This window comes from Castor canadensis, chromosome 16 (assembly GCF_047511655.1).
Source record: "Castor canadensis chromosome 16, mCasCan1.hap1v2, whole genome shotgun sequence".
Lineage (NCBI taxonomy): Eukaryota > Metazoa > Chordata > Mammalia > Rodentia > Castoridae > Castor > Castor canadensis.
The window spans coordinates 82,612,704-82,633,251 of record NC_133401.1 but is presented as its reverse complement, the minus strand read 5'-3'; the positions used below and the strand labels follow the sequence as shown (position 1 = coordinate 82,633,251).

At 39.5% G+C, this 20,548-nt stretch overlaps 1 protein-coding gene across 16 annotated transcripts in view; it reads right to left on the bottom strand.

Moving 5' to 3' along the window:
- The window catches only part of Tenm2 (teneurin transmembrane protein 2), a 1,177,215-nt gene that overhangs the window by 878,246 nt on the left and 278,421 nt on the right, over positions 1-20,548 (bottom strand). For all 16 annotated transcript variants that reach the window (XM_074057721.1, XM_074057728.1, XM_074057729.1 and 13 more), the window contains one exon: positions 11,784-12,084. In XM_074057721.1, the coding sequence (XP_073913822.1) occupies positions 11,784-12,009 (226 nt within the window). In that variant the 5' untranslated portion in view covers positions 12,010-12,084. The remainder of the gene's footprint in view (positions 1-11,783; positions 12,085-20,548) is intronic.

Below are 20,548 nucleotides of genomic sequence, written 5' to 3'. Positions count from 1 at the left end.
TCCAAATGAGAACAGTCCTCAGCAGGACATGTGGTGGAGAACCTGGTGCACTTCATCCACTTATCTTACCTTTCTGGCCCCTGGGAGCATTGCACATTTTGCCTTTTATTACCTTTATTGGAACATTGCTACTCGGATACGTCTTCACATTGAAAAAGTGACAGTGACAGTGACTAGGAACACCACCTTTCCTTCCTACTGACTTCACCTGTCCATATGAGCATCATTTGCTCATGTTTCTTCCTATGGTACATCCAAATTAATCATTACTGTTTTGGTTTTGAGGGCATTGAATCAATTGATGTAATTTAGTTGATTGTGTGCTGTATCCCTAACCAGGTATTCAAATTATTCATTTATCTTTTTTTTTTTTGAGACAAGGTCTTGCTGTGTAGCCCCGGCTAGCCTGAAAGTCCTGATTTTTATGCCTCTGTCTCCCAAGTGATAGGATTACAGTTGTCTGCCTCCACATCTAGCCACTTAAAATGTTTCACAGAAGGTAAGATAAAAAATAGATGTGCTAGCAGAATCAGTTCACCTGCTTCTTCTGATTCAAGAGCAGAGGGATGGACCATTGCAAAAAAAGAAAAACTGACTGTGGTACATAATACACTGGCAGGAGTGTGTCCTGTGTTCAGGGCAGTCTAACACCTTGCCAAGTCCACTCCTGTGTCAGACATACTACAGAAGGAACTCCCGTTTGGGTTAATAGCATTTATTAGCTTAACCCCTTTAAGAATTAAGAGGATCTATTAAAACTAAATTTATGGGCTTCTGAGTGAAATGTGAGTTTCTAAGTCATTATACTAACAAGCTCAATAAGCTTGAAATACCATCAGCAACCAAAGCGGAGTTATGTCCTGTAGCCTGTGTCCTTTCACATCATGTTCAGAGCATGATCCACTCAATTCCCTAAGACATCTGATTTAAATAAAAATGGAGTTTGGGGGCTGTGGGATAACTCAAGTGTCTGTCTAGCAAGCACAAGGCCCTGGGTTCAAGCCTCAGTTCTGCCAAAAAATAACGAAAGCATGTGTCCAGCTTTTTAAAAGTATCAATGCCTGGGTCTCCCACCATCCAGCTCAGGAGGTTGTGATTTCATTAGTTTTCAGGTGGGCTTAGGTGTGAGGCATTTGAAACTCTAAGCCCTCGTCCAGAGACAGAACTGGCCTGGAGTGTGGGTTCACTGTCCCCTCACTGCTCAGCTAGGACTCTTTGCTATTGCTTCCCCACTGTGCCGTCTCTGGATTTCTGAAGCAGAAAGTGTTAACTGGGTCATCTCTGTGCAGAGCTTTTGCAATGCATACTAATGGGGTCAGAGTGCAGGCATTAAATGAAATGTCACTGTGAACGAAGGGAAATTTGCACCCAAGGCTGCCAGGTGAACAGGGGTCTTTTTAAAGCTGATGGTGTCACCTGAATCTGCAGTCACTTAGAGAGAGATTTGTTTGGCCTATGGATATTTACCCTGCAGTCATCTGGATTTTGTTCTTTTTCTTTTCTTTCCTTGTCTTTTTGAGCACATTAAAGTAATATTCCTCCCTCTGTCAGCGTTTCAGCTGCAACAAATAGATCCATAGAAACAAATTTAACCCACTGGAATTACTCTAAAGAAATTCAACATTTTGGTTCAAAGTGCTACAAATAAATTCAGTGCTTTAATTCCCAGTATGTGAAGCAGAACTTAACCACACAAGGACACACCAAGAAGCATTATTACACAGTCAAGGTAGCAGTGGACATGGGGAATTTAAAAGAAAGTGCTTCAAACTATTTTTAAAATAAAATGCATCCCACTGGGACAGCAATTGCCCAGTGCTGACTATTCATAAATCAGGGGGACAAAGACAGCCTTCCTATGTTGTGACCAAAGGAAAAGATCTAGAAAAGGAAGGAGAATGGCAGGTTCAGCTGAGAATCCAACACAGCCCACCTGACTTCTCTCTTTTGTTTTCTTATTTTTTTCCCATTCTTAAGCAGATCATTCTGTCTTGGGGAAGATGCATTAAATATAATGCTCATAGTGACTTTTGCAAAATATTCCAGCTATTCGACAAAGCTGTTAAATGGTATTAAATATGTCTATGTTGCACCCATTTTTAACATCTTCACATCCTCTCGGTATTTGCTCTGATCACTCACTCCCAGCAGACATTTATGACTATGGGAGCTTTCATGTGAGTTTGAACAGGAAGGAGAGAAGTCTGTGCAGGGAGACTATTGAGTCACTTGGTGGTGTCAGAGAATTTGGGTGCAGCAGACAGAGAGGGATCTTGTGAGAGATGCATGCCAAGTGAGGTGCTTTAGAAATGAACATGCATTCATTTTGGGGGCATGCCAGCCCCTCCTCTTCCTATGTCCCTAGCGATGCTTCTGGGATTGTCAGAGCTGAAAATTAAATTATAAACCTAAAACATGACATTGACAATGTAACGTGTCCTCTGATACTATCAGTGTGATGATTCCTCAGTGGGTAGGGTAGCCTGCAAAGCACCGTGAGGCTGACATTGGTAAGCCCTCTGTCTCTCACAGTGGACTTTTCTTAAAGGTTCCAGCCAGAACTGTATCCTATCACTAATTGCCTATGCAGAGAAGTCCTTGCACACATACAACAAAGGAGGTCCCTGCCGAGGCACGACTGCAACATGTGGCACCAGTCTAGAGAGACATGTACTATTAGTGCATCACCAAAACTCAGAGGAAGCAACTGCTAGTGCAGTTGGATGTGTATCAGGGCGTGTTGCTGGAAAAATGTAAGTCGGTCCTTTCCCAGTACAAGATTGCCATGCTGGACAGACGTGCTGTCCACATTTTCTGATTAGAGTCCTTTTCCGTGCTGTGCTTTAACTTCCTCTCCTCAGAAGAGGAAACAAGGCATTGAGAAAAACAAATCCCTTGTAGCTGCATCCAGAAGTCAAACCACAAAACTGCAGCGCACTGTGTTTCTCTTCCTCCTCACAGGAGTCTAGACGCCATGTGCTGGGTGTGTTAGATCACTCACACAGAGAAGAACACTGACAACAGCCCAGGACGGAAGAAGAGAGCAGAGAGTTTCTCCAACAAGAAGGACTCCAGGTGAAGCCTTGTGTGATGACTAAGTTTGGATCAGACAGAGAGATATTCCGCAAGGAAGGAAAGGACATGATATTTTTGTGATTGCAAAAGCCTTCAGGGGCTTGGCATATAAAATAAATGACTGAAGAAGGGAACTTGTATATGAATAAAGACAGAAAAGGGGCCTGTGGTGATCTGGAATGTAGATGAGCACTTGATTCAAATGTTTTGGCCAAACGGAACAAAATGTACCTAGGCGCCAATGTACCTGTGTCCATAAACTCTGTGACCTCTGATTTAGGGATTAGAAGACAGACCTATCTGTTTCGTGGGGTGGGAAGTCAAGTGTGGACTGACAAAGCATGAAAAGCAAAGTCAGGCTTTGTCCAAGATCTTCTTCCTCTATCTGTCCTTCGACTGACTACCTGTGCCCTTCTAGAGACTCCTCATGACTTTTGCTTGCACGTTTTTCCTGTATGAACCTCAGGAAATTAGCTACCAACTCCTACCTCTCCAGCCAACTCAATCCTCTCTTACAATGGCAAAACTATACAGCCCATCGCCTGTTCGACATTGCACATGGATGGCCTAAAGACATCTCAAGTTCAAAAAGTCCAGTTAAACATGCCATCTGAACCCAGTAACCAACTCATCCTCTACTCCAAGTCCTGATGATCAGTGATAACTTGTAGTAAACAGGAACTCTGACAAGGACCTTGGCTCCTCTTTCATCGCTTACCCTGCTTGACCTACCAGTGCCCAGAAAGTATCGCTCTCCCTTCCTGAATGTCGTCAGCTGCCCCAGTCAGGCTGTCAGCTGGCAGAGGCAAAGCATATAGTCATGTGCACACACGCACAGCTCAACTCTCGGTGAGTTTCTGCTTTACTTAGCACATGAGGGAGCATGCACACTGGTGTGAAGTGTACACAGAGGGTGAGTACACACCACATTATCTTTTTTTATTTTTCTTGCCGTGTCCATCCAAAATGCTCTGCTGATGTTGTTGCTCTTTGCAAATGCAGGAGTCAAACAAGACTTAAAAAGTCCTGCAGGTTCTTGTTATAATACCATATCTTTACGATCAAGTTTATGTATGCGATTCCAAAGGAACTCAAACAAACAATCTATGCACTTTCACTTAAGGGGTTATTTACAAGCATTGACCTTTTCAGCCTCTTTAGGTAAACTCAGCATCAAAAAGGCAATATTCTCTTCGCAGGAGAAGAAACCAGTCAATGCCCTGGAGTCTCGGAACAATCTATTTGCCTCCACTTAGAATGCCTGACAAAGCCAACAACTTCGTTTCTTAACATTATTTCTTAAACTGCCTATAGAATCACAGTTCAGGCCACTAGGCTTGCTTACTTAAAGATACAATCTCCTACCTCATCTCACTGAACACCTTGTCTTCCTATAACATTCTCTGTAAACCAAAGCCAGCCTTATTTCCCTGAAATTTCTCCCTATACTCTAGCTCCTTTGTCTTCACTTGCCCTTCAGCTCATATGACCTTCTTTTAAATATGTGAAACAAGTCAGATTTGTCACCTCAGAACCTTTGCATATGCAGGACCTTTTGTCTGAATACTCTCTTGCTTCTTCCGAGGCCTATCTCTTCCTGAATTCACAATTTTTGGAAAGACATCCAAGTTAGCTGTCTCTTCGAGAGCAGTCAGTATTTTTGGTTTCACAGTATTTATTATATTGGGCCTAATTAAATATCTATTTTGTCTTGGCTATTTAAGACTACCAGCCTTTGTGATTTTAGATACCATGTTTGTCTCCTGCATTGTGCTCCACAACTTTCAGCTATATGATAAGAACTCCGCAAATATTTTTTAATTAATTTGAAGAAAATGAAAAAACAAAACAAAACAGGGCAGTGTTTTAGAAACTCAAAACTACTCATGATATGCAAAATGTGTCAGGGTAAGGACTGAGGAAAGGAAGCAACTTAAATGTGAGGGAGTTGTACAGTGTTGAAAAGCTCCCCATAGAGTGAGAAAGTTGGACAGAAAATGAATGAAGCAGGAATAGAGGGATGATTTGGTGAACAACAATATAAAGAATCAAAAAGAAAGAAAAGAGTCATTGAAGACTATCTCTAAAGTAAGGGTTGTGACACCTTTCCCCAAAGCTGGGAAATAAAAGCTGTACACAGATTTTGAGGGGCAAACAGTTAACTCTGAGACTTGAATACTAAAAGAGAAATAGTACAAGGGATATTATGAAAGGGCAAGTAGAGGTTAGAAGAACCACATGAGGGAGATACTAAGTCTTAAGCATCTCTAACTTTGGGAACATTTGTTATCAGGTCAGTCAGTATTCTTTATCAACTTCTGGTAGCAAAACCTGGCTTTCCTATAAGGAACCCATCCCATTAGGTTTAGGAAGCACTCACCTTAACTTATCTCCAGGCACAGATAGGCCTAAGCGCAAGATATACGGCCCACAAAACTTACAGAGTAAAAGAAATAACTGTCAGAATCTGCCCCATGCTTGGCCAATCTGCATCTTTCTGCATAATGTTCTATAAGAGTTCAAAAACAAAGAAAGGGCTTGTCTCCAATAACATCCCCAAGGGTGGAAAATATATGAAATGAATGGGGTTCTGGACCTCTTCAAACAGGTCTGTCTGAAAAGTAAGCCCAGCAGGGATAATGAGAGATAAGGGAAGGCAAGTATGAGACCAGTTGCATTTCTAGATATGTTGGGCCAAACGTCTTTCCACAGGAACTAATGTGTGTGTAATAGTATTGGAATTAAAGAGCTTCAGAAGATGAAATGGTGACTGTCAAGTCCTTTAAATAAGAGCATTCTAAAGAAAATGCCACAAAGAAGAAAGAGTAGAGGATTAGAGTGAAATTCCAGAAAACTACCCCTGAAAAAGAGTGAGAAGTAGAGGAAGAGCCAGAGCAAGTTAGACCCAAAGTTGAATGCACAATTGACTACTTGGAGGATGACGACTGGGCAAGGATTGTTGTTTATTTGAAAAAGGTAGATATATTCCTGGAGCGGTAATAAACACCAACACTGAAATTATAGATACGATTGACTCCCAGAGTGGCCTCAATCTGCAAATTACTACATGTAGAGTCATGAGAATGTATTAATTTTCATCTAGGGATTTTATGGATTAAATCACCTTTTAATTAAACTCATTCCTGAAATATATATTTATTTACATGTTATGAAATTCACATCTCTAAAACCTACCCAACGATGCTACGTTACAGTATTTCTTCGATCTTTTTATTTTAGCTTGTAAACGTGCCTGACTAGCGGTTCTGTCACAGTGTGCTGGCGTCAGCTGACAGTTGCTAGATGGCATCTTTCATCCCTTTCTAAAAATAGGGAAATAATGTGTGAGTTATGTTCATCTTTGGGAGCAAACAGTATGGCGCATAGGGAGTCAGATACACTCGATCAACAAGCTGGAGAAGAAATTCTGGGTTTGAAGATGTCAGAATTTTCGCAATTCATGGGACTCAAGGGCAAGAGAAAAAGGTTTTCCATTCCACAGAATATTATGAATGCTGGAAAGCAACATTCATGTCATCTCTATTCATGACAACAATAAGATCAAAATGTCAGTAATTATAAATATCAGCACCAGCAGTCACTTACCACTTACTAAATGAAAGACAATGTCCACAGCATGACAAATGTATAATTCAAAGAAATAACCACATATTTGACGTAACAGATAGTAGAAACTTTTCAAATGGAAGAAGTGAGAATTGGTCTGTGTTCCAGAATTTGACTGAGGTCGCACCAATGGCGCACAGTGAAACTTAGGGTCTGCACTCCTAACTCTTCCACCAGGTACCGTGTCCATGAAGGAAGAAGCACTTGTGTTAGCTAGCAAGAAGATTCCAGAGCCTAACACTGAAAGGTTATAGATTCTCCTTTTCCACAGATATTTCAAAACAACAAACAAGTACATGTGACAACACACTACATTATTCTAAAGTTGAATTATGAAAAGAAGTCCAATCAAGAGGTCAGAGAACACATGGAAAGAAATCTTTTCAAGGTACATATTAGCCTTACAAATACCAACAGAAATCTTCAACACCAGTAAAACCTAAAAGTTTTTCTGAGAAGGTAAGTAAGCGCTGACATTTTCCAAATAGAACCTTTCTAAGTATTGTTTTTGTATAGTGAAAACATCATTATTTTAGAACAATCATAGACAGAAAAATGTTTTCAGGATTCCAAAAGTATTTCAACACCTCTCTCATATAACATTGGTTTAATCAATAGAGAGCAGCACTCTGACTAAGTTACTAGAGGTTCATGAGTTTTTAGCTCATTAATAGGAGCTACATATATACTACCCAAATTACACAGAGTAAAATTTACTGCCCAAATTATTTTGAAGGTCCTAAGAATGAGAATGATTTTATGACAGCCTGAGGTATCGAGAAAGAATTCAATCTTGGCCCCCCTCTCAAGAGACTTGAACAACTAACTGGAAAGAGGCTTTTCTAGGAATAAGAAGCCTGGCTGAACTCTTTGGCCCACTGGGCCTTGGCTGGCACAGAATCCAGTCATTCTGCTTAAGTGACCAGTATCATTCAGATCGGATCTTGGTTGGTGTTTCATGTTGTATAAAAAGGTGATTACCATCGGAAGGGCAAAATCAGCACTGACAGCTCAGTATGCATTCCTAACCTAGGAAACTTTCCTACTGGTGGGTGTTGGAGAGCTATCATAGGAAGGAGTGATTTCAACAATGGAAGACAATGTAAGAAAATAAGAGCATAAGTCAGCAGGGCTGGGGTTTAGTCTTAGAGCACATTCTGTGTTCAAATCAATATTAGCGATTACAGTTCCTATGTTATTAAGAAAGATTTAAGGGTGGTGACCTTTAAAAGGCTTGGAAATTGAACCTTACAGACCCTCCCTAGCCTTTGACTAAGGGCTTAGTGATTTGCTTTTGGTTTGTTTACTCATTTATTTGGGAAGTGATCAAACACATTGGTATAAACCACAGCTCTTGAATCCTGTCTAGGTTTGAAAGCTGTCTCCATCTCTGCCTTCCTTCTGGCTTTGGATGATTCATTTGATCTCTCCTTGACTCAATTTCACAATCTGTAAAGAGGAGAGTAACATCAGTACCCCTCACCAGGCTGTTGTGAGTGTTAACTGAGTTCCTATGAGCAAAGCGCCTACAGTGGCAGTTGACATGAAGAAAGGACTCAGCAAATGTTGGTAGGCTTTTGCTATAATTGTTATTTAATAGACATAGAAAATGCACTATCCAGGTGAAGCAGAGAACACAGACGAGAGTCAGTTACATAAATATGCAAAAGCACAATTCATGTCTAGCTTTAGGTTCCTAAGCCACTGCAGACTGACTTTATATTACACTGCTCCACACCCTACCTTGAGGGTACAAAAGAACAAGTTTGTGCAACTTGCCTGGGAACATGGCTGACCTTCGTTATTCAAAGTGGCATCTCTTTCATAGGCTGGACTGGGGCTCTGTATACCAGGTATCAGACTGCTCCGTACTTTTGTCAGGTACATTAACTCTCCGAACACTAGGATGCTATTTAGCACAGGATTAGTCATTTACTAATTACTAATTACTCCAGTGGCCACAGACCTGAGGTCAGCAATTCTCTCCCTTCACACCAGGAGGGTCCAGCATTAACAGAGGCCAGACAGGTAATTTGCATAGCCTTTACTTCAGAGAAGAGACCAAGAAAGAAGAAGGTAGGGGAGGATTCTGTGTTGAAAGTTGACACAAATGTGACTGAAGTTCCCATAGCTTCCCATGGGGATGCCTGGCCCATTTCTCCTGTTGGGATCTGTTAGGTTCTTTCTTTTGATACTTGGGCAGGCCAGCTGGGGGAGCTGGACAAGGTCTAACTCTGGGCCCTATGTCACTTTTATTGGCTGGAGCATCTGGAGAGCCATCCAACTGTGTTTGCCAAAGTTGCTTGTATGTGAGAAGTGTGTTTGTTTTATGATCAGTGTCTTGGGTTTTAAGTAAGAAGACTGCAGGAGATGCTGCCGCTGTGATCCTTGCTAATGTACCTCTAGGCTAATAAGTATTGAGATTATCCTGTTCCTTGATTTCATGAATAAGGAAATAAAATGGGAAATATATGACATTTAAAAATTATTGTTATTGCTGAGTGTAAAATTGATTTTAACCCTCTCTGTAGTGGCTCAGTTTCAAGTTGCATGTGCGGCTGACAGACTGTGTCTCCTGTTCCTTCCCTCCTTAAATATGTGCGTATTTACTTCCTGCAGAGTTCAATTTTAGAACCCATCAAAGTAGATCCACTCAGACTCTGACTACATTTTCATGCATAAATTCATAGATGTCTTCAGAAGGAATTGCACTTGCATATGCAAATACTTTCCGATGCCTTTTCATTTCTACTTTTGGACTGCACAGTTTTTAATTCATGCAAACACATTACACAAACAAATATGGGCTCAATAACAACACACGGCATGTGTGAATTGTTAATTGCAAAGCTATGAGTTCGATATGGCCAAGCAACTTCCATTATTATCAATGGAGGGGAACAAGAGTCAACAGGAAGCGTAAAGGTATATTTGAAAATAAAATCCCAACACTTGGTTTTGTCTTATGTAAATATTAATAAGGGGCAAGCTGATAGGCCAATCCACAATTCAACACTAATCTGGAATCTCCAGCTCAGTGCACAATGATCTATAAGCCAAGATGCACCTTTAATGAGATGTGGGTGGGAGAGTGTACACTTCTGCACAGAATCACAGAAACAAAAACGTGTGCAGCAACACCATAAAGAACACAAAAACCACAGCAGAAAGTGGAAAGCATTTAACCACATTGAATGCTCCCACCTTTCAAAGTATCTGGGTCTCTTCTTAGCCACATCTTGGATGTAAGAGACAAGTGTCCTAATTTCTTCCTATTGGAAATGTAAACTCTTTCTTCATTAATCAAGCCATGATTCTTCATATTTTTTTCCCAGTTCCCACTACCTGCTATTTGGGGTCTGATGTGAACTTAGGGAGTAAGACATGGTTGTTGAAGTTACTCCTAGATCAAAGGCATTTAATCCACACCAATGCTCAAGCATCCCCTGCCTGTTGTCTCATGGAACAGGACCAGTATATGTCTTATTTTCATGAGGAACTCAGAAAACAAAAGAAACAATTAAATAAAAAGTGTTTCCTGCAACGGTCTACCATGGCAATGAAAACAGAATTTAACTGTTTCTCTGTTCATTTTTCTCAATATTCAGGTTTAATATAAATGGGCTTATATGAGAAGATGCTTCCTGAATGACCTCTGAGTATAGATTATAAATCACAGGCAAAATGTCAATTAATAATACACACGTGTATGTTTTCTATAAAACAAAGTAAATGGAATTTATAATTTCAGGAAGCGAAGGAACCAGGAATGGAATTCCAAGCTCAGGTACTTGATTTGGAACTAAACTCATTACAACACTGATCGCCAAGGACATAGAACAAGAAATAAAGAATAAGTGTTACGAAACAAATGATGTAATAGCCCAGCAGAGCAAGGCCAAGACCCGGGGTGCCACCAGAGCGACCCTGCACTTGTATTTGCTACAGCTTGTGAGTTCACTTGCAATTTTGCTGAGCCGTTGTTGTAAATAGCACATAGCAGGGCTGGTTCTCAAGGGGCAAGACACAGGGTGATCGAGGGAGCCTCAGTCCTGTGCCCCTGACACTGAGTGCATTTGTCTATATGCTGCAGCTTTAGTAGCAACCCTGGCCCAGTGATGCAGAATTCTCCATGGGCACTGAGCAGGAAGAGGATGCCAACTGTCAAGGCCTGGGAGAGAAATAGCCTTCTCCCCCCCCACAAATCAAAATACCATAATAAAATTACAGTCTAGGATAAAAGTAGGAGGGAGAGTTATATTAGTGGGGTTGATAATAAACTGTATGTGCTCATCTATGCTCTGAAACATGAAAAATGCAGAAATCAGAATTAACACCACATTTTGGAGGGGAGATAAATGACATACTATCTTATAGGGGAAATTCATATATCCATCTTTGGCAGTACTAGATTTGAACTCTGGGTCTCATGCTTGCTAAGCAAGTGCTCTACCACTTCAGCCACAGCCCCAGTCCTTTTACTTATAGTTTGTGCTAACTTTGCCTAGACTGGCCTCAAACCATGATTCCCCTGTCTCTACCTCCTAGGTAGCTGGGATTACAGGTGTGCACCACCATCATTTATTCAAAGTGAATCTCAGAAGGCTAGTGCATGAAACAGCAGAAACTTAAGCTCTTAGAGGCCTCAAAGAGAAGAGTTTGGAGCACCTGCCTGCAAGGCCCTGAGTTCAAACTCCAGGACCATAAACAAATAAGAGAGAAGAGTTGAAAGCTACAGATAATCTCATACTCTCCAGGTAGATATTCCCTATTGTTTTAGGAATATCTTTTATGGAGCCAAGAGTCTACTATATGTTAGTTCTCCTCTGTCAAAACCCAATGTGGCAGCTCTCCAAAAATAGTCATAACAAAACTGTTAAGGAATTTGGAGTCCAGGATAAAAGATGCACCTCTCTATTGCCCACAGTTGAAGATGGTCAACAGAATTGTTCTCCTAACCTAACTGCTTGCCAACATGCCTTCCTCCCCAGTTTCCATCAACCCCAGTCATCCATGGGCAACAGAGCAAGTCAAAGTTGTGACAAAGCTTAGAGTCAATCAACAGGGCCAACTCTACCTACCTTGTCTAGGAAACTCATCTGACTCCCGGTGCACAAGGTCAGTGACTCGGTTTCCATAGTGCATCCTGCTGTCATGGTCATAGGCCTTCAGAGTCTCACTGGAGCTGTAGGATTTCTGCGTGGGCACACGGCAATCCTCGCTGTCCAGGGACGAGCTCGTGTAGCGACACTCTTTGCCACACCGTCCTCTGGTCAGAGAGCGGTGGCGCCGGTCCTTGACATCCATTATCCCAGGATGAGCAGAGTTCAGCAGCTTTCAGGAAAGTCAGGCTGGGGTTTTGGTACTTGTCACTTTCCCCACCTAAAAACATCAAAGACAAAGCCCAAGAGTGTGACTCTAAGTAGTTTTGCCTTCAATTCTGATCCCTGCTCTGCCTTGGAGGAAGATATGAAAAGACTCAACTTCTTTTGCAAAAGCTTAATACGTACTTAAACAATTGGTCTAAGTAGAAGAACCTGATACAGTAAATTAGTTTCCTTGCTGTTTAGTTTAATAGATTTTGAGGGGAAAATAATAACAAAAAAATCTCATCTTTTGATTTCTGTATGTGCACAGATGACATGATAATTCTGTCACTCTAATGTGAAATGCTGTTATGAAGCAGTTCACAGCCAAATTGATTTCATCCATCTTTAATTACATTCTTGGCTGGGGAGTGTGGCTCAAATGGTAGAGCCCTTTCCTTGCAAGTGCAGAGCTCCAAGTTCAAACCCCAATACCACCACCACCAAGAAACAAATCTAATAATTACATTCTTAAAAAAATCATTTTGCTATAGAAGGGTTAGGAAGAAAAATATCAAAAAAGGAAGAAAGAAAACAAAAGAGATTCAGCAGTACATTTGACATGGTCATAAATATGAGCTATTAAGTAATCCACTGAGTCATACAACTAACATTAAATTCCTTCCTTCCTTCTTTCTTTCCTTCCTTTCTTCCTTCCCTCATCTGACTAATATTAATTTCTTTCCTTTCTTCCTCCCTCCCTCCCTCCTTTCATCTCCCTCGCTTTCTCGCTTGCTTCCTTTTCTCACTTGCTCTATCTCTTTCTTTCTTGGTGGTACTGGGGTTTGAAATCAGGGCCTCACACTAGCTAGGCAGGTGTTCCACCACTTAACCTGCATTCCCAGCTCCTTTTCCCTTTTTTGTTATTTTTCAGATAGGGTCTTAAGCTTTGTCTGAGGCCAATCTTAAACCACAATGTTCCTCCCACCTACGCCTCTTGCACAGTTAGGACTACAAGTATACACCACCACACCCGGCCCTCCATGCATTTCTTTATTGAGCTGTCAGAAAACTCCCAGTCACTTTTTTCTTCTTTGCAAAGCTGAGTCTGGACACACCCGGTAACTTCTTTCTAGTGACCCAACAGGGACCTTGTGTTAATGAAAGATCTAACCAGACAACCATCTGCTCACCAAGGTCAGCCCATACTGTTCCCTTCATTGCAAGGACACCCCTGCAGCAAGTGAAAAGTGAAGAAGTGGTGTGAGTAAGCTAGAGGACCTGGTGGAAAGGAACTTCTCTAACATATGAACTGGCAACCAGAGAGCACTGCAGCCTGTCATTTGATACCCTTGGCCTGGAAGTCTGTGCCAGACATCTCTCAGAAAACACTAGCCTTCTGCCTAGTAAATAATGGCAAAACGCTCAGGTGCCTCCAAGTTCCAAATGATAGGCTCTTATTGATTTCGTTTGCCATACAAAACAGCATGAAACACAGGGCCAGGCCCGGACAGAATGGACAAATACAAATTTTAATTAAAATGGAAAATACAACCCAGAGCCAGGGTAATGATTTTTCTCCAGTCTACTGTTGCTCACAGCCTCCTCAATATGTCAGGAAATTCTTGGGGGAACAGATCTGTAGCTCTGAACTCCTCTGCTCTTCCTTGGCCTCTCACCACATTGAACTGGCTAGTCTCTGTAGACAAAAAAGCTAAACCACACGTGTACCACCGTGGACACCGTCAACCACCAGACATTAGGGGGGCCAACTCACCCCTCCCTTGTCTTTTCAACCAGAGACTTCTGGATCTCCAAACTTGCTAATCTGCACTTTTTATCAAATATTGTCTGAGTTCCAGAAAATTCTGTTTGACAGTTGGCAATGAGAAAGAGGGTACAATTGTTGTGCTCTCTGAGGACAGCTGTGCTGCTGCTATGATCGCTTCGAAAATAAACCAAATAGTTTTCTGGAGTGTAGATTGCTAAGGCTCAGCAAGTTGACCATCCCCTCTGAGAGTCACCAGTTGAGACACCAGGACCTTCAAAGGGACACAAATATTGTTGGCATGGAAGTTAATACTCCCACCCAGTCAGTCAATTCACGTGTCTTGATATTAATGTAATTTTTAGATGCCCAAAATCCTTGCCCTTAATTTCTGGCATATGACTTCAATATTTTGGGAGCCGCATTACAGGCAGATTGAGAGCATACCCATCGAGAGCTTGGTGGCAAGCCAGTCTTACCACGGCCCTGACAAGCCACAGCCTTTGTCAAAATCACCTCTAGCTTTTCTAACTTAGATTTGGAATCTGTGCAAATTGAAAATGACAGTATGTATTTCAAAAAAATTAAAACAACATTGTAGTAAATTCCCCAATATGCTGCCTAACACATCATATGGGGCTTAACAAGAACTAGATTTTTACTCTTATGATTAAAAAGAAACATTCTTGGCTAAGTAGTTACAGACTTACAGAGGAGGAAAATGATAATATAAATGGCCCAAACTCATAGTTCTAAGGATAAATCTCAGTACTTAAAAGAAAACCTTCAACATCTGTTGGAGAAATACAAGACTGTACATCAACACTGAATAGCACTTGTGTTTTCATAAGGGTTGAATGCTGTAAGTTGATTTTAGAATTTGCTCCTATCTTGCTTCACTGTTAGTATTTATTTATTTATTAACATAGGGTCTCACTGTGTAGCCTAGATTAGCCTCAAATTCAAGATCCTCCAGTTCTAGCCTCCTGAGTTGCTGGGATAATAGGCATGTACTAACATACTCAGAAATTTTTACTTTTAATATAATCAGTGCTCCTAACTCTTGAAACCCTATCTCCTCTAATTCTTATCGTGCTTAGAAGACAGGCTTTGTGTATGTATGTGTGTATGTGTGTGTGTGTGCGCGTGCGCGCACGTTAAATTTGTTTTTGGAAATCATGCTTAGAGTGGGGCTCTAGAAGATTTATGCCTATTAAAATTCAAGAAATTTAGTGTTTGGACATTTTGACACCTGCTTTAAATGCCCAGAGATACTTCCTTGATGAGTTCCTCGTCTGGAATCTATTCTTATTGAGGGTGACCTGTGGATAAGTGATGTAACTTTATCTACAATGGGATGAAAATTGACAAATCTAAGTCAAGGACGTCTAACTTTTCATGGAAGTAAGCAAAATCCTCTGACTGTTGGCAAATAGACATTTTCCACTTAGCCTGCCTGATATTTAAAAATTAATTATCAATACTAAAAGAGAGAAAACAGGAGTCTTCATATTAAAATCTAGCTTCCTGTCTTACATTTGAAAATCAAGAAGTCCATACATTTCTGCTTCCAAAAATATTAAATAGATACATTGTTCCCACTTCTTCCTACAGGATACAACCCAAAACCCTGGACATTATACTCAAAAATATAAGAAGATTCTGAAAGTTGGAAAGAAGAGGCAGTCCAAGTAGGGATCCACAGGTGGTGCATTCTGTGCAGTTTTGCTTTGTCTTGCTCCAAACTTGTAGCTAAAAAAGATGGCAACAAATACAGGCCACAAATGCCCCAATGAAAGCAAGTTTCCCCTAGCCAAAGTTCTATGAAAAAGATTGCCTAATAGAGAAAGCATTGAGACATCAACTACCCAACTCCAGCCAAACAATACTGAAAAAAAAATGGTGGCCCTATTCCATCTTCATCTGTCAAGTAGGAATCCCATGCTTCTATGCCAATAAGGCACTTCAGCTCAACCAGATTGGTTTCAGAGAAGGCCAAAAGGGGAGCCAACACTGGCAAGCCTTCCAGGAAATAAAGAAGATCCCCGCTTCATAGGAAACCTGGGCTTTGAAATCCACAAAGCACTATCAAGTTGTCCTACCCCTTTTCCATAGGGATGGTACTGAAAGAGATCTGATGAAGAATCAGGTATTTTACTATCTCCCAGTGGTAATGAGCCCCATGCCCCTTGTATTATCAGTGGATGCCATGTGTGGTCCAGTACCAAGGGACTCCAATCCCTAACATCCAGGGAGGTATCAGTGTAGGTCTAGTGGGGAGCCAGCACTGCCAACCCTATAATCACACCCCTACTAAGCCCCTAACAAAGAGCTCCCTGTTTGTAGGAACTGATAAAGGCTGAGTGGAAAACTTGGCATTAATGAGGGAGGGACCCCTTTTCCTTGCCAGAATGATATCAGAAGAAACCAGCTAAAATAGAAGGTTTAAGCAAGCACCAGACTTTCATGACATAATAATCCAAATTTCCGTGTTTCAATACAAATAAGTTGGGATACAAAGATCCAGGAATATCTTAAACTGAACAAGGAAAGGCAATCAAAAGATGTCAACACCAAGATAACAAAGATGTTTGAATTATCTGACATATATTTTAAAGTAGCCATTATGAAATTGCTTCAACCAGCAATTAAGAATGCATTTCAAACAAATGAAGAAAAAAAAAGTCTCATCAGAGACATAAAATTTGTTAGAGAACAAAAAAAAAGATGTAAAGAAGACCCCCAAAGAAAATTTTAGAAGTGAAAAATACAATAATCAAAAAACAACCCTTGAATGATAGTCTCAAAAAAAAGGAAAGATAGAATAAAGAATGAGAGGAGCTGAAAACTGACTGATAGAAGTTACCCAACATGTACAAAAGAAAAGAAAAAAGTGGCTAGAAAAGAAAAAGGAAAAGAGCCCCAGGGACCTACGATCATGACAAAATACCTAACTCTCATGTCATTAAGAGTCCCGGAAAGAGAAAGAGAATGGGCTGAGAAAATGCAGAAATAGCAGTGGAACACATCTCAACTTTGTAAAAGACATGAAGATGCTGTGTCCAAGAGCTGAGTAAATCCCAGACAGGATAAATAGAAAGGCTTCCACATAGAGGCATATCATAGTTAGCCTTCTGAAAACAAAAAACACACAAACAAAACAGTTTTGAAAGAAGTGAGGAAAAAAATGACAACTTATCTGCAGGGAAAAGTGATTGGATTGAAAGCAGATTTCTCATCAGAAACCATGAAGGACAGAAATAAGTAGCTTGTTTATCAGAGGGCTGAAAGAGAAGAACCTTCAACCCAGAATACCATATTCAGTGAAAGTATCCTTCTCGAATGGAGAACAAATTGAGAAAATGTCAGATAAAGGAAAACTATGAAAATCTTTCATGAGCAGAGTTTTTCTTAAAAAAAAAAAGGCTAAATAGTTAGCTTTCCAAATATAAAGAAAACAAAGGAAAAATTCTGAGGCACCAGGAAAGAGGGAAATGGTAGGTAAAAATCTAGGCAAATGAATTAGACATTCTCCTTTTGAGTTTTCAAAATTACTTTTAATGATAGGAGAAAAATTACAACTCTGGTGTGATTAAAAATGTGTATAGGGGATATTCTTAAGAAATTACTAAATTAAGAATTATAAATTGGGGAGAGTAAAGGAATATAAAGCAAGCTAAGTTTTCTTATCCCTAGCTGATAAAATGATGAAAGCAACAGGCTTTAAGATACTTATGTACAACAGATGTCTATCAAAGCCATAGAAAGAGACACACTCACAGTTACTACAGAGAAGTCAAAATGGAGTTTCTAAAATGTACAGTAGCCTGTAAGAAGCAGAAAGAAGAAACTATAGAAATTAAGTACAAAGAAAACTGGATAATTAGAGCAAACAAAAAATATAAGGTCAGACTTAAGCCCTAATGAGTAATGAGTATAGCAAATGGTCCCAGTTCATCTATTCAAAGACAGAGATCAAGAAAGAAAATTAATTAAAAAAATCATGATCCAAATTTATATAGCCAATAAGAAAGTCATTATAAATATCATAATATGGATGTATTAAATGTAAAACTAAGGAAAATATATATCATGCAAATACTAAGAAAAGGAAGAGTGATTATCTTAGATAAATAGACTTTGTCATCAAAATTATTGGTCATAAAAGAGCATTGTATAATTACACAAAGGTCAACACTCCAAGAAGACACAGCAATTCTAAATAAATATGTGTGCAAACATAGAGCTGCAAAATACACAGAAGCAAAAAACCAAAAGATGTAACTTAAAGTAAAGATAAACAAATTCCTTAATAATAGCTGAAGGCTGATTCACTAAGATTGATGGAATTCTGTATGGAAAGACATCAGAGATACCTATATGCACCTATATGAACCTATATGCACCATCAACCAACAGGGTCTAACCAACATTTAAAGAACTGCTCTCTCAAAAAGAGCTGGGAAGAACCCATGGTATATACATCAAGGAAGATCACATCCTGGACCATAAAACAAACAAAAATTTTAAGATACTTGATGTCACATAAAATATATTATCTGATAACAGTGGACTCAAACCAGAATCAGTAGTAGAAAGATAGGAAGACAACCCCCCAAACATCTGAAAACTAAACAACACTCTTCTATATCGTCCATGGGTCAAAGAAATAGTCTTAAGGAGAATCAGCATAAACATTAAAGTGAATGAAAATGAAGACATCAAAATCTGTGGGACATTTAAATCAGTAATGGGAAGGAAGTTTCTAGAACTAACTGCAGTCACTGGAAGGCAGGAAAAGCGTCAAGTCAATGACCTAAGTGCCTATGTTAAGGACCAGGAAAACTAATACGGAAAAAAAAGCACACCCAAAATAAGAAAAAAGGAGAATGATAGATAGGTCAGTCAATGAAAGTGAAAAACATACAAACAAAGAAAAAAAAATCAATTAAGCAGAGGTATCTCTTTGAAAAGAGTAATAAATGTGACTGACAGACTAGAAGACACAACTTACTAAAATCAAGAGTGAAATGGAAAAATGCTACGGACCCTGATGCCACAAGCAAGACAACTCGGAAGACCACGAGCAGATCCAGACAGGTGAAATGGACTAATTCTAAAAACTCAAATTATAACACTTCACCCAATCTGAGTTAGATGTCTTCAATAAGCTTAAAGGTGTTAATGCTATATAAATTTTAATTGTATAACTCACAAAAGAAAATAAACTGGTCCAGATAGTTTCACAGAAAATTCTACCAAATATTAAAGGAAGAATTAACTCCAATTTATAGGATCTCCTTCAGATAACTGAAGAAGAGGAAATACTTCCCAATTCATTTTATGAAGTTACTACTATTCTGATACCAAAACTAGACTAAGACAGTAAAAGAAAGAAGGGAGGAACAAAGGAAGGGAGGAAGGAGAAAACAGAACAAAATACTAATGTCCTCCTCCATAACTATGGATGCAAACACGTTTACATTAGCAAATACAATTGAGTAATACGTAAAGAGAATTATACACTGTGATCAAAGATGGTTATTTTGGAAATGGAAGACTTGCTCAATATTTAAAGATCAATGAATGCAATCCATCATATTAACAGGCTAAAGAATTGTAATTGTGGGGGTAATATCAACAAGTGCAGAAAAAGTTGGCAAAAGTCCACATCCATTCCTGATAAAAACTCACAAAAATAATAATAGACTGAACTTCCACAAGTTGATAAAGTCTGTCAAGGGAAGACCTTACAGTTAACATTATACTTAAATAGTGATAGAATTCATTGCCCCCAGGAATTGAAACAAGGCAAGCATGTCTGCTCAGTCTAGTCCTATTCAACACTGGTAGTTCTAGAGTGCAATAGTACAAAAGAGGGAAATGAAAGGCAAAGAGATCAGAAAAAAGATGTAAGTCTGTCCCCATTTACAAATGGCATGATTATCTATGCACAAAATCTCAAGGAATCTCCAAGAACACTCCGAGGACTAGCATATGTGAGTTTGTCAAAGTCATAGAATATAAGATAAACATGCAAAAAAAATTGCAGTTCAATAGATTAGCAATGAACACATGAGAACAGGAAATCAAAACACAAGACTATTTACAATTGCTCAAAAATGAAACAAGCAGAAGTAAATGTAATAAAACATATGCAGACGTTCTGTGCTGAAAAGTATACCAGGATTACAAATGAAATTAAAGATCGGGAATTCTCAACACAGTAAAATATCAGTTCTCCCCAAAGTGATATAAAGGTTGAATGAAATTCCTATTAAATCCCAGCAAAAACTGATTTTAGATATAGACAATCCTGTTCTAAAGTCTATGTACTAAAGAAGAGGAGCTACAACAGCTAAAAAATATTTTAAAAAAGAAAAATGTGGGAGGAATTTGTCTAGACAATTTCAAGAGTTATGGAGCCATGGCAATCAATACTGTGTGTATTTGTAGATGGGCAGCCACCTATATTAACGAAACAGAATAAAGAACCCAGATACAGACCCACATGAGAACATTCAACTGATTTTTCAAAGTCCAAGAGTAATTCAATGAGGATAGCATTGTCAACAAAGGGTACAGAAGGAACTGGACATCCATAAGCCAAAACACTTTGGACTTAGTTCTATACGTTATACAAGAAAGAACTCAAAATGGAGGACTGATTTAGAAATGGAACATAACTTTCCAGAACACAATGCAACTGTTTTTAGGAAAAAGAAGGAAAACCTCTAGACTTGATACGAAATTCATAATCCATAAACAGAAA